Below are 14,608 nucleotides of genomic sequence, written 5' to 3'. Positions count from 1 at the left end.
AAGCAGGGATGTTCTGGAATCCTTTTAAACTAGCAAGGGTATCCCCATTATCACCATGCATTCATTTCCCCATTATAACTGAACTGTTGTAATTAGATTCCTATCAATGTTTATCTTTCCCAGCAGGCTTCTCAGCTTCTCTATTCAAGACAATATTTTGTCAAATAGGAGTTCTGAGCCTGCTAATATATAATATGTTGAAACACTTCAGAAAGCAGATTCAAGATCTGACAATAAACATTAAGTTACTATGCATTATATTTTGGCTAGAACATCATTCAGTCATTTGTGAGTACGTGTTTTTGCTTGAAAATCTTATTGGCTTTGAGTCAAGGTACTTCAGCCTAAGTGGCCAGCACCCAGTGTATCCTGCATTTGCACCAGCAGAAATGGCTGTATCCTACATGCAATCGGCAAGGACAGTAACAGTTGTTTGCCAGGATAGGCTCTGGATTACTTTGTGATGCTGTATTGCACAAACTGATCGGAAAATGGATGCATAGAAATGCAGTGACATTTTTAGAAAGATGGTACATTGTTGAAAGACTAAGTTATTACACTGGCACAGCTGTTGTTTTAACAATGTGTGTAGCAAGATCAAGATCATAAATGTCTTCAGCATAATGCTAAGGAGTGATATTACAACAACAAGCCAACCTTAAGTGTTGTCTAAAAAATGAAACCACATGATAACATGCTGCCCCTGGAAACAATGTCAATCCCTTACACAGACCTCACTTTCCCTTTCTTGATTTCTGTGGTATACATGTGCTTTACTGTCACAATACTAGGTGCAGAGCCAGGGTGTATCAGGAAACACCACTATATGCCGATGTCTATAGTGTTGTTTTCCTAGTAAAAATAAATCTTTGCACTAACTGTATATAGCACTTTTCTGGATTATTGGAGCAATGACATTGAATCAGAATGTAGGCATTTGTTTGGGTATCTGGTGACTGTAATCGGGTTACTATGTCTTTAATTGCCATTGGAGATCATACTCAGGTCCAAGATCCTGCCAGCATAGCATGAACATTATTTTGGTAGGTTTGACCATGGGTGCTTCCTGACTGTTGATAATTCTGTTTGAGTGGCTATGAGTGGATCGACTAGTAATGTCATGTTGAGAAATTAAAAATATCTTTCATCTCTTTTTCATGTAGTTGTAGTATTGGTGCAGTACATTTAAATCCAGCAGACCTTTACATTTATTTCATTCCAGAAAAGGGCCCAACCTGTGAAACACGTCATACGTTTTAATCTTCTTCCAGTTTGGTTTCATTCTGAACTTTGTTACACTGCTGTTGAACCTTTCTACAGCATTCATTCTGTTCTATTTAAGTGCAAATCGCCCAAACCACATACAACAATTTTGGGATTGTTCCTGGTTATCCCAAAAAGACCTCAGTCAATTTCGGCCTAGAATGTCCCCTCAAAAATGTTGTAATATCTCTGCAAGTTTATACAGTAGAAGCCTGTTTTGTGGCTTAAATGAAAGCTAAGCACACCAAATGTAGTCGCCGGCGTCTCCAGCACACTAAAACATAAATTAATCTTAATCGTAATTAATCAGATTTATTTTTAACAATTACAACTGATTTCCGATACCCTCTAAACAAGAAGGTGAAACGATACTGCAACAAACAAAAAGTTTTTTTTTTCATTGTAGTAAAGCCCTTTAAAGGGACTGTCATCATAAACCAACAATGACATCAATCTCACACACCAAAATACAACCTCAAAATCAAAAACTGAGCAAAATATCTAAAATTAAATGTTATACGCGACTGAAAACCAGGTTACATACTTGCTAAACCACTGGGTCATTGGAAACCGAAAGAGTTCATCTGTTTGGCTGACCTCGATGATCTTATTTGATAAAAGGGGTCTAATTGGTTTAAATTGCTGTCATTCATTATTTTTCGACCAATCAGAGCACTAGTAGACACCACTGCCTCTGTAACGGGACTTGGGGAAGAAAAAAAATCAGCCAAGCTTTGTTTACCTTAGCAACCGGTTTGTTGTCATAGCAACCAGGGGTCATCTATGGTCTATGGGCAGTGAAAAACACAATGAAAAATCTCTAGCACTGCCTAGAGGCTTGTATAGTAATTGCAATGGCTTTTAGTATTTTTAAATATTTTTTATTAATTTTCTTAGTATGCGAACATTATCATTCCAGGTCCTGTCTTCACAAAACTATTAAAATTATGTAGTTTTTTTTATTTGTCCATTTTGTCTGCAATTTTTACCCAAGCTAGTAGACACAAAGGACAAGGCTTACAAGAATTTGCAGGGCAACAAAATGAGAAACTGATCATTCGAGACAGGAGAAAAAAATCAATGTTTTGTTTTGTTTTCCTGGACATTTGTCAGAGTGGACAGAGTAAGACATAAGACATCTGACGGTTGACACTTAATTCCCAAGTGGTTAAATCCAGCTGTGTCAGATGTTCTAGCTCTCGAACTTTCCTTGCATCTCATTTCTTTCTTCACTGGAAGAAGGTTATGCACCACACCATTTTTACATAGTTGACAAGAAACACAGTGTTCTTTCTTAACCCAGAAAAAAAAAGATATCAGTTCTCCACAGACAAATTGTATGCAACCTTAAATCTGATTTTAAACTTCTTTGGCAAACTGAAGTTTTCACTTGTTATTTGATTCCTCTTGAATGATTTCGTATTCAGGAACTCATTAGAGGCAAATTTCCTCCTCCACTGCTTATTACTTATAGTGAATTTCTTAAGGTCCCTCACTGGGATGATAATAAACATAATGAAGAGCTACAAATACAGTAACTGCTTATTAATGAATTCGGTTGTAATTTGACACATAGTTATGGCCAGAAATAAAATCTATACTTTCTGCTCTTCTTTTATTCCCTCTATTTATACTCTGTCCCGATTGTATACACAACATGCAATTCTTTTAATGTATAGTAATTTTCCATGTTTTGTCCTGCGTTCCTTGCTCAAGCACACATTTTACAGTATAGTACTCACGTCTCACAGGCAGTGAAGTTCTCGGAAAGGTAGTATGAGCTCGAATGTGTTCAGTTGGTAAATTTCCTCAGATTATAATATCAAACTCAAAAAGCTTATCCAATTAGCATTTAAAATTGAAGATGAAAATAAATGTTAAGTCTAATATACAGTAATTTAGAAGATTAAGAACAAATAAACAAGCATTGTAAAACGTAACAGGTGCAGATCCTGAAATTTAGTAATAGAGTTTAGTATTTTGTCTGTGTTTACAGATATTTGTTTTAATTACGATAGCCTTTCCTGAATTTAAAATGTTTTACGTGTTTTTTTTTTAATTTTCTGTAGGAGTGTGATTCCAATCCCTGCTTTAATGGAGCATCCTGCGTTGATCTAGTCAACAAATATGCATGTTTCTGCCTGGACGGTTACTATGGAAAGCTCTGTGAAATAGATATGGATGTCTGCCAGGATTCCCCACAGACGTTCTCTCTCTGCTTCAATGGAGGAACATGCCTGGATGGACCTGCTGCCAATTTTACCTGCAGGTCAGTCGTCATCAGATCAGGACACAAACTTTGCCAGTGTTTTGGGCACAACCATCATAGTTCATTTACAATTCACTTGTTGTTCACCCAGTCCATCCTCTTGGAATTACAAACTATTACATTATGGAAACAAGTATCTAAAACGTACATTGTTACCACTGCATTGATGTTGTGGTAATTTCTGTCCATGCCTGTCAGGCCGATCTCTGTGTAAAACTGTAAATGCTATAAATTAAGTGGTTACTCATTCCCTCCCATCATGACAAATTAGTGGGAAAGGGAGGCCATCAGTTATTAGATCAGCAGAGGACATGTGGGGAACATGGGCGGAAAATTGAGAAATGTGACAAAGTTCAAAGTATAATTTATGTGAGCGCTCGTGATTTGTACTGCATTTAATACTTTTTCCAGACATTAAAGTTCCATGTTGATTTCAGTAGTAATGGATAGACATTTCAATGAAACAATAAGTTATTTTGGATAAAAATGTATACTGTATTTAGTAATAGCATTGAGGAATTATTCAGCATTTCCCATTTCCCATTGCTTTTAATAGATTTGGATTTAAAATTCCCACGTTTGTTCCAATATAATGAATGGTCTATAAATTGTGCATGCTTCTATGTGATTTCATTCCCATCTTACAAACCAAACAGTGAACTCAAAACATCAGATTTCACTTTGTTTAAAGAAGGCTAAATGTTGAATTCAACAGGCACAAGTCTAAACTGAACCATATATCCAATAATTACACAGAAATTATTAGCTTAAAATATGCAATGTAGATTCTAACAAATATATTCTGTCTTCTTATCAGCACATATTATGTAAAAGATGTCCAAGCATTAAATTATATCATCATTTTGTTATAGCACTGTTTAAATAACAAATATAAAAAATGAAGTAATTATATTTCCATAATTAATTTAATTTTGTATTCATCCAGTAACCTGACATATACAATCCCCATAATATGATGTGTGTGACTAGAATAAGATCACTGAGGTGTTTTATGATCCAATTAATATTTTACTGCTTTTACTAAAAATCATACATGTTTAAGGAAATGTAAGAGTTCTTGAGTTCTTGATCAATGCAGTCTGTCTTGATGTAATAATGTTTTCCAAAAGTTGGTTAAAGGATGGACTTGGTAAATATAATGATGAAGTAGGGGAGCATGTGTGCTTTATAAGACTTTTGACTTGTTCAAGCCGTGCATTAATGTATTATATAATTAAACACAGCAACCTTGCCATACATATTCCAAAATTATTTTTAGTTGAAATACTGTATTGACTGCATAATATCCGTCTATCCATTTTCTCACTGTTTCATCCAGCTCAGGGTCAGGCTTATCTCTGCAAGCAGTGGACGTAAGGCAGGGACTCCACACAGCGCACACACACAGACACAGACGTGCACACACTCACACAAGGGGGCAGTTTTCCCAGAAGCCAATTAACCTTCCAGCATGTCTGTGCACTGTGGGAGGAAACTGGAGCATCCAGAGGAATATCACGCACGGGCGGGAAGAATAAAGAAGCTCCCTGCAGATCACACCCCAGTTCTGGAGGTGAGCTCAGGGCCACAGGGCTGCAGGGCAGCCATGTTGACCACTGCACCCTACCACTCTGCTGCCCTACTGCTCAACATACACAACAACACAACACAAAAAAACACAACTGAAGTATGGTATTTCAAGCCAATTATAAGAAGTCAGGAATTAGATAGAAATTCACCTTTTAAAAAACATGAGAAAACCAATTGTGATTTTTGTGGTCGAGGTTGTATAAGATATTAACTTGCAGCTCTGCATAAGCCTGCTATGGTGACTAGTTGCAGAGGTCTCAGCTCAAAACTCCTTCGAACACTTTGTATATCTTACAAAACTGTTGTGTGCTTAAAAGTTACTAAATTGTAGAAAAGTAGCAACTGTAAAATAGCATTAATTAAGCATTTATAATATAAGATTTTAGTATTATTTAGCCCTAAAACAGTTTTTCATGTATATGAACTAAATTAATGTAAAGATTATGAACTAAATTAATGTAAAGATACATATTAAAGTATTAACTAGTTTTCTTATTAATGGGTCTAATTAATCCATTTTCAGGCTTGCTCTCTCAGAAGGAAATAAACTGCAAGGGTCCTGTATTCAATTTACATTAAATCCCAAAGCTTGCAAGTTTCTCTTACAGTTTCTCTGTGTCTTTAGGTGGCACACCTCCCTCTGGTACAGGTGACACCATGCTGTTAGCAGGTTAGCATAGTGTACATTACCTCCCAAGCTCCACTGCTGAAGCTCATTGCTCGTTTGTTCTACCTGCTATCTGCTATTCTGGGGCTGCCGACACAGAATGGCTGCTGTGTGTCACCCAGGTGGGAACTACTGTACACTTCACATATATAAATGCACTGTTCCTGTAGTTAAAGTGCCTTGGGATCCTTCGGGATTAAAAGGCACTACATAGATGCAACACATTTTTAATGTACTGTACCTTCTGTCAGTATAGAGTTTGCATGCTCTTCTGTTCATGTGAGTTTTCCCTGGTGGCTTTGGTATCCTTCCATGTCGCAAAAGTGGTTTGATATTCCACCTTGTCTTGAATTGGACTGACATTCCCTCCATTTGGAGAGCAGTCATGTGAGTTTCACTTTGTTCCACATGCCTCCAGAATAGGCTTTGTTTTACTGCAATGCTCATGATGATAAAGCAGCTTACCCACAATGAATAGAAGAAACCTAATGGGAGTATTTCTAGTATTTTGTATAGATACAGTTTAGAAATGTTGCAGTTCAGAAACTAATGTAACAATTCAGTAAAGTGCGTTTTTGTATCGTTATGACATCATCATATTATATGTAATATATATACTGTATGTAACTGTATGTCCTTATTATATATTATATCCTTTGATCTAAAAGCCCATCAGTGTTATTCAGTGATAAATTAAGCGTTAGTAGTTGTTTGAAATAGTAAAGCTTCTGAGAGTTAATACATGACAGATGATGAATATACGTTTTAATTACTTTACTTTAGTCCAGGAAAAAGGTGAAGACGACATGGCAATGACTGATTGTGCTTTTTAATTTTAGACCATGAAAGTTAAATTAGAACGACAATCGAGACAGAAAATATAGGAGAAAATCTGAGCTGATAAGACCTAAACGGTGATCAGCAGTTTCTGTTAGATAATGATTTAAGAACAAAAGAAATAAATGGTTTGTTAGAGTAACACATGGCTTCAGGCCGTTCTTGAGCTGGCTGTTCCTAGAAGACTGCCATCTGCTGATAACCTTTGTGCGCTACAGCTAATAAAGAGGAGCCAGGTGGTCTTGAGGCAGTGACATACAGTACAGTAACATGACACTATAGTTAGTCAAACACAACCATGATGGTTGTGTACTGTACATACTGTAGTTTCATGAAAGAAAACATAATTTTGCTACTCGTTTTACTGTTTGTGTAAGTTTTCTTAGAAGTGTCTGCAACAGAGCAGAGACATTTAAATACTCAAATTAGGACGAATGCAAACATTGTGCGAGTAAACACATGAACCGTTTTAGTTATACTTTATAATGATGTATTTTAATCTTTCTATACTATTCTGTTGTGTTCCACATCTGCTACTTCCTTTAGTTGTTGATGTCTTACTTGCGTGAAAATAACTACTTTCCTCATTTTTCTTCACTAAGTGTGCTCTGGATAATAAATACAGCATACTGGCATTATCAGACTGAGCTTTATTCACAAATTCGAATGATAGGAGATTATATTGTTAAGGAGGATTATGACTTGTGATGCTTGTAAACACCTAAGATTGTGATTCTGACTGAAATGTGAATTCACAGCATTAGATAAGCATTCCATTAGATTAGCATTTTGTAAAAAAATATCTGGTTGTAGCACTTTTAACTCTAAATTAACATATTGTTCAGTATATCAGCCTTTCTGTCAGCATGTTTTAATAATCCTAAAGGTTAAGGAATGAACTATTTGACTGAGTCTGCATATTTGTCTGATAACATTGTTGATGTCTGGTAGATAGTACAGTTCCTTTAATTCAAATTTTCTTTTTATGATGAGAATAAAGAACATTATTGCTGGCTAAAAAAATATTATTTTTGCAGGAAAGAAGCCTTAAAAATATCAAGTAGCCTTGTGGTTTCTATACACTTAAAAACAATTGCTCTTTAATTTTTGTTTGGGGGGGGGGAAGTGTACTGTATATTATGAGCCAGTGGCATGTCAGCCCACAACATCTTGTTAATAATCTATAACGACTCCAGCTGCAGTGGTTGGCCTAAATCCTGTGTGCTGTCTGTGTGAAGTTTGTATGTTCTCCCCATGTTCACGTGAGTTTCTCCAGTTTCCCCTCAGTGTACAGAAACATGCTGGTGGGTCAATGGGCTTCTGGGAAATGTGGCCCTGGTGTGTGTGTGTCTGCTTGGGTCTTGCAGTGGTATGACATCCCATCCAGGCTGTACCAGGGTGTGCACGTTGCTTGCCAGGATAGGCTCAGGCATCCCCCGCAATCCTGTATTGTATCAAGTGGTTAGAAAATAGACGGATAGACTCCTGTGCAATATACAGTACTGTGTATCTGACACTCTAGATCTCATGCTGTTAATTACATTGAGATGGTTCACAAGATTGAAGACAAGAAATATTGCATATGAAAACACTTCAAATATATTGTTAATATTAATACTGTCTCTGCTACCCTGCAGTACTATTTTCAACAAACACTGCTTTTGATAGGGCCCTTTATTTCCTCCCCTCTGACGAGTCAGGAAGAAGAATCCATTCACATTGTGCTACATGCATGAAAAATCTAGGACATAAATTAGAGGGTTTAAAATGTTACAAATAGAGGGTTACAAAAAGGGTGAATATCAGACATAGGCTGAGTTGATTAATCAATATGTCAATTAAATAATCAATTAAACTCCCAAATTGTAAAGATTTTTGCCAAGATTGTACCAGAGCAGTTGATATACAGTATTTAGGGGAACTTGAGGTCTTTGGCACAGCTTTGGTGAAAAGAATCATAATTCATAATTCAAATATTTATTAGTGATGACAAATTAACAACATACAACAACACATACAAAACACAAGTTATACTACTGTACGTACAAACTTACAAACAAGATGACCCAGAGTCCTACATCCTGACCACCCAGAAAACCTCCAGACTCCTGGAGTATAATGCCTACAGAGACTAAAAGAAGAGATAAGCTGCCTTCTTATTGAACACAATATGACCAACAGATAAATATTCTCTCTCTGAAAACCTGGATGCTTTAAAATGAATGGGAACCTACCTCCCTATACTAAAAATAGATCCACTAACCAGGAGAGGCTGTTTTTAACTGAAGGATTCTTCATACAGGAAATCAGAGTTTCCTAAAAACAACAGAAAAGAAGGCTCTTTTAACAGGGTTCAAATACTGTATCTGAATCTGGTCTTCATGGATGATCTGGACAAAGGCCTCTATCCTTCTGTCTCCCTCTCGTCTCTGTCTTCCTGATTCTTCCCCATGCCCTTTCTATTCCTTTCTTCTCCAGCTCTTCTAAGCTGTCTGTTTTAGGTTGTGTTCCTGGACTGTTAATTGCATCGCACAGCCAGCAAAACTTATAGTTTTTTCCCTACTCAAACGTTTACCCTTGCCAGGTGTTTAACATTGTATCTAGATTCTTAAAAACACTTCAATAGTCACTTACTTTATACTGTATTACCAAAACATTGTATTTCAGATATTCATATCTCTTATAACTAAAGTGTTTTTTTATTTTCCTAAAGTTGCTTTCTAACATTTTACTTGTAAAGATAATGAAGACAATGTTTAATAAGGAGCCAGTTTTCTCTGTGGGTATTTAGCTTTTGTTTTCATAGGATGTGCTTAACTGCATTACATCTGATAACACTAATGAGACTTTCATTTATGGAAGACTAATGGACAAGACTAACCATCAAGCAGGTCAAAAACATTAATGTAGCACAAAGACAGAAAATGATAGACTGGACTGCTGAGAAGATCAGCTCATCAGTGACTTTATGAATAGGTTTATTTAAATGAAAGTAGAAAATGTATTATGTAAGTGATGTGTTTATACTTTTTAAAAAATGGAAAAAATTAAGAATTATTATTGTCTTATTAGAGCAAAAAAAATACTAGTATTTTTAATTGTGTGACAGTTTTTTAATTAAAACAAATCTGGGATTAGTCTCATGGAAATTATTTTTAATATTAGTTAAGGATATTGTTCTTAAGACTGTAATTTGGTGTTTTTATTCTAGATCTTTTTAATTTGTATTCTAGGATACAGTGTAATTTCTTTAATCATGTTTTTGCTTTATGTGACATAGTCAAGCATGACTGATTGATTCTGTATGGGGTGTTCAAGCCTCATCAAAACTTTAATAGTCATTGTAAATTCTTAGTGCAATGGAAGAAGCAAATTGCAGATGTATTTAATCTTAACCTATAAACATTGGGGAATGATTACTATTACTATTCATTTTATGAGAATAATTTTGATATGTGTTTATTATCTTTTTTATTGGTAACCCCTATTGAAAACAGTCTACTAACATCTGTGATATTACACCTTTCATCAGTAGGAGACATTTCTGTGTGTTACATTTCATAGATAATTTACACCCTCTTCATTGATTGTGAAGGTGAAGACATAAAGAATGACTCTCAGGAGTAGGGGCTAGGAGGTGTCAGAGATCTCTGTCTGTTTATTCCTTTACTATATTTTAATATTATTTGTTCATGAAATTGCTTTGCTTTACTCTGAAATGGTTGCTGGATCATTGCTGTTCAGGCTGCTACCTGTAGCTTCACAACAGGATGTGGTGGTGGGGAGATGGGGTAACGTAGTCTAACTTTAATGTTTCTGTCTGCTAAGCAACCATCTGATGGAGATCTGACATAGCAAACAGCTTTAAGTGCCTTTTTACCAGTGCTTCACCATAAGGTTTGCAATCACGGATGTCAGACTTTTACATTCTTTTGACATCCTGTGACCAGTCTCTAGGACCAATCTAAGAACACCACAGTCGTTAAAACAATTTCATAAGATAGGCACCCACATACAGCCTCTGACTGCTAACTGCTGTCATAATTCTCCATGCACAGATGTCATACCTCGCATCCCATCATGCAGTTGGCTAAATTGGCATTGTCGTATGGGCCTTATAAAATTCCAAGGTTCTTGATGAAGCGGCTTGGCAAAGTGCATATTTCATCTGTGCTTCAGTGTGCTTTGACCTAAAAAAAACAAACTTCAGAATTGCTTTTTAGAACACTTCTATACATCCGGTTTCAAAAGAGTTGCTCAACACTAGTTATGCAACTGGTTTCATGTGCAGCCTCTGGCACAGTTCTGCAATCTGTAATAAGATTTGCCATCAATGAATTATTCAGTTCACTCAGTAATCGGGGAATGTGGAATTTCAAGGGGATGCAAGCAAAAATCCTGTTTCTATTCTTAGTACTACAATTGAAAACATATCAATATGCATTGTTAAGAAACACAGTTGTAGTAATATTTGTAATTTGTGTCAAAGAGCTTTTTTAAGCAAATTATGTAACAATATGGAGAATGTTTCTTACATTTTTTTAAGACGATGCTCATTTTTGTTCAGGAGCAGCTTTCAGCAGGTGAAACAAATTTTTAGCAATTAAATTTTAATTATTTATATCCTCCCCACTATGAGCTCTTTCCTTTTAACAAATGTTTTCCAATAAAGTAAATTTACAGGTTAGAAAATGGTACAAATGACAATGACACATTGTTATTGTTATTGTTTGTTGGCAACAAAGTCACACATTGTTAGTCTAATGCATGTTATACATTTGTAAAACATTGTAAAACCTGACCTACTGTATTGATAATTAATTCCTATATCATTTCTTCATTTTCCCTTCCTAGTTAGTACTATATGTAACTCTACACCTTTTTTTCAAATTGAATTAAAATCAGAATATTCAGCACTCTGACAACTCAATGCTTATATGCCTCCCAATTAGAGGACAACACGTAACTTTAAAAATACTACTGTGCATTGTGAATTTGATACCAATGAATTGCATACCACTACATCTTCCTCGTTGGGCTTCTAATGGCCTGGAGAAATGAAACCTTCTAATTAAATTAGCTCAGTGGTAAGAGAAGAGATATTCCTGCCCTGCTGTGTTATGTTTTGTGTATTATGCTTCACTGAATTGCTTTGAATGCATTTCTATAACCATGTCTAACTCATAACTGTATATACATACAGTATATTACTATATGGTTGACTGATGAAGAGCCATAATGGTGTTTTCTATGAGTCTATACAGTACCATGCGGTTTGCACATCAGCAGCAAATGAACTATTGGGATGCTGCCACAAATATTTCTGTTAAACATAAGCAAGAAACTGTTGTTTCAGAAATGGCTGTGCTTACAAACTGTAATATCATCTCAGCAGTAACGTTTCCCAAAACCTTTAGCAACAGTAATGACTTTAGTAGGATCACCAGCTTGTATTAATCTCTTTTTTACAAGGAGAACGATGTTAGCCTGGCATGGCGTTCAGTTCAAAATGAAGGACCTGGTTTGTTTTGAAATAAGCCATTTCAGCCTTTGTTCTCCCCGCTGCTGTTTGCTCCACTCCAAGGAAACTTCCAGTCTTGTTCATTTGGCAGGTGGTTTTCTGAACCTCCTGTATCACCAGATGTTACAATGTTGCAAGTACTACTGTATGTGCTCATCTCATCATTGTCATACTTATCCTGATGAAATTATCACAATTTGCCATGCCCAAGACATAAGCAGGGTTTATGCACATGTGAGACACCCTGGTGCAGGGTGTCATGAAACTAAAACTTTGATAGGTGATTCCAAGTAAAACAGACTCACAAAGTAGCCATGAGGTGAAAAGCAAGAGCTATTTTATTTACAGTGCGGGAAACTACTTGTAAACCAAAATAAACACAAAGGCCTTAGTTCCTTTTTGAGCTACTAACTGGCTTCTTCCAAGTCCCTAACTATTTCTGCCAACAGCTAAGAAGTGTGGTAGTTTTCCAAAACAAAATCTCGTCTCCAATCTCTCCTTGAGTCTTTTCATAAACACTCTCAATAACTCCCAGTTCCACAGTTCCTTGACAGTCAGTGCTTGGTGCATCTTGCATAACAAAATATCTACCCTCTGATCTCAGATTGTGACTGATAATTTAAAGCCTCAGCTTCCTGCATTTGAAATTGTCACCTGACAAATTGCCTTATGCCAACTGGTCGAGGGACAGAGAACAGCAGCTAATTCTCCACAGCATTCCAGGGAATGTGATCCTGACAATAATCTCTATTTTGTCTGGACTCACTACCCTCCTACATCACATTATTACTAGAACAACATCCTACACAGCAATTAGCTGAGCAGTGCCAAAAATAAGTAATCTTTATGAATGACTTCCTTTATCTAATTGCTTATTTTGTTTGTATTATTTTAATTTCATGGTGTTGTTTTCTTCACCACAGATGTCCTTCAGGATTTTCGGGAGACTTTTGTGAGGTTGAGATTAATGAATGCTTCTCAGCACCGTGTCTCCATGGTGCTATCTGCCAAGACCTTGTGGATGGGTATCTCTGCCACTGTAGACCAGGTAAGACATGCTAAAGTAGTTTGTTACAAGAAAATATAGCTTTAAAGCTATGCTTTAAAATACATTTTAAAACCACAACAAAAGTCCAAATTTAAAAAATCCAGCTGTTTCTTCTTCCAGTACCCTTTTCATGTATAATACAGTTAGCTGAAATGAAGGTAACCCAGGGACTGTCTCCAGTCTACTGCATTGACACTGCCTCAGCCTAATGATCTCTCCACGTCTCTTAAAAACTTGACATAGGAATACTGTATTATTACAGTATTTGGCTTTACCAAACATTTTTGTGTTTCTTCATGATATTTCAGTTTTTTTACTATGCTTTACCAGCCATACCATAGTAAACTTTAATAAAGGTGTGGTTCTGCTAGCATGGCATCTCTCCCTTCCTCTGACCGGTGTGAGATGTCACCCCAAAGTGCCAAGTTCAGATCCCTGAGCCACACCAGCCTGTGCTTCTCCTGTGTGTGCATCCGTGTGATCACGGCCATCCAGTGGCTATATAGAAAAGTGGGCAATCCATGGTTCCCAGGTCACTTTAATTTAAGTAAGTCTCTTAATGTTTCCTCTAGAAGTGTGTATTTTGTCAATACACTAAACTAAACAGAGAGACATTAGGATTTCTAACCTGATGTTTAAAAATAAGGTTTCATACAATATTTTACAATGTTGTACAAATGAAATAAATATAAAAACTTGTTTTAGGCACTGCATTAAATTGTTTTCCTCAGTGCATTTCTGTCATGCAGTCCCAGTAAGATTCTTTTCTGTCAAAATCACTTTCTCTGAGCATGCGAAGAGGTATTGCATATGTACCTGTATGTGTCATTCAAACCTGTCAAAAGTCATCTTCAATGTGAAACTCAATACAAAATATACAAGTATATTTTTATACAAGAAAAGAACAAAACTGGCCCTGGTTTCATTAAAAAGCCATCTCCATGTTTTTTCTTTCATCTTTCTATAAATCTCACTTCAGCAGAACTGAAAACATCATTCTCTTCTGATCAATTTTAATGTGCCTGCTTCTTTTTTCTGTGAAGAACTAAATAAATGCTAAAGAATTCAGTTCCTATTGACTTCAGAGGAGCCGGGCTTGTTCACTGCAGTGCTTTGTGTGCTTTGTTCCCGGCAGGTTGGACAGGCCGTCACTGTGAGAATGACATTAATGAGTGCCAGTCAGGGCCGTGTGACCAGGGGATGTGTATCCAGAAGCAGCCTGGTCATGGCTACACCTGCTTCTGTCGTCCTGGATTTGTGGTGAGATGTGTTTTCTTTTTTTCGTACCAGCTCTGTGATTAAGCAAATGCTGAAAACAATATGTTACTTTTCAGCTTTTGTTTTGTTTTTTTCTCTTGCTTTTTATCTTGCAAATCACAAAGCTCCCAGATGGGAAGGACTCTCCTGCCTCAG

At 36.4% G+C, this 14,608-nt stretch overlaps 1 protein-coding gene across 1 annotated transcript in view; it reads left to right on the top strand.

Moving 5' to 3' along the window:
* The window catches only part of eys (EGF-like photoreceptor maintenance factor), a 341,768-nt gene that overhangs the window by 135,737 nt on the left and 191,423 nt on the right, over positions 1 to 14,608 (top strand). The window contains exons 30-32 of the mRNA XM_088934016.1: positions 3,333 to 3,532; positions 13,071 to 13,195; positions 14,331 to 14,455. Coding sequence (XP_088790142.1) covers positions 3,333 to 3,532; positions 13,071 to 13,195; positions 14,331 to 14,455 — 450 coding nt within the window. The remainder of the gene's footprint in view (positions 1 to 3,332; positions 3,533 to 13,070; positions 13,196 to 14,330; positions 14,456 to 14,608) is intronic.

Source organism: Atractosteus spatula, chromosome 15 (assembly GCF_055471065.1).
Source record: "Atractosteus spatula isolate fAtrSpa1 chromosome 15, fAtrSpa1.hap1, whole genome shotgun sequence".
Taxonomy (NCBI): Eukaryota; Metazoa; Chordata; class Actinopteri; order Semionotiformes; family Lepisosteidae; genus Atractosteus; species Atractosteus spatula.
The sequence above is the reverse complement of the archived record's forward strand: the minus strand, read 5'-3'. Positions and strand labels throughout refer to the sequence as shown.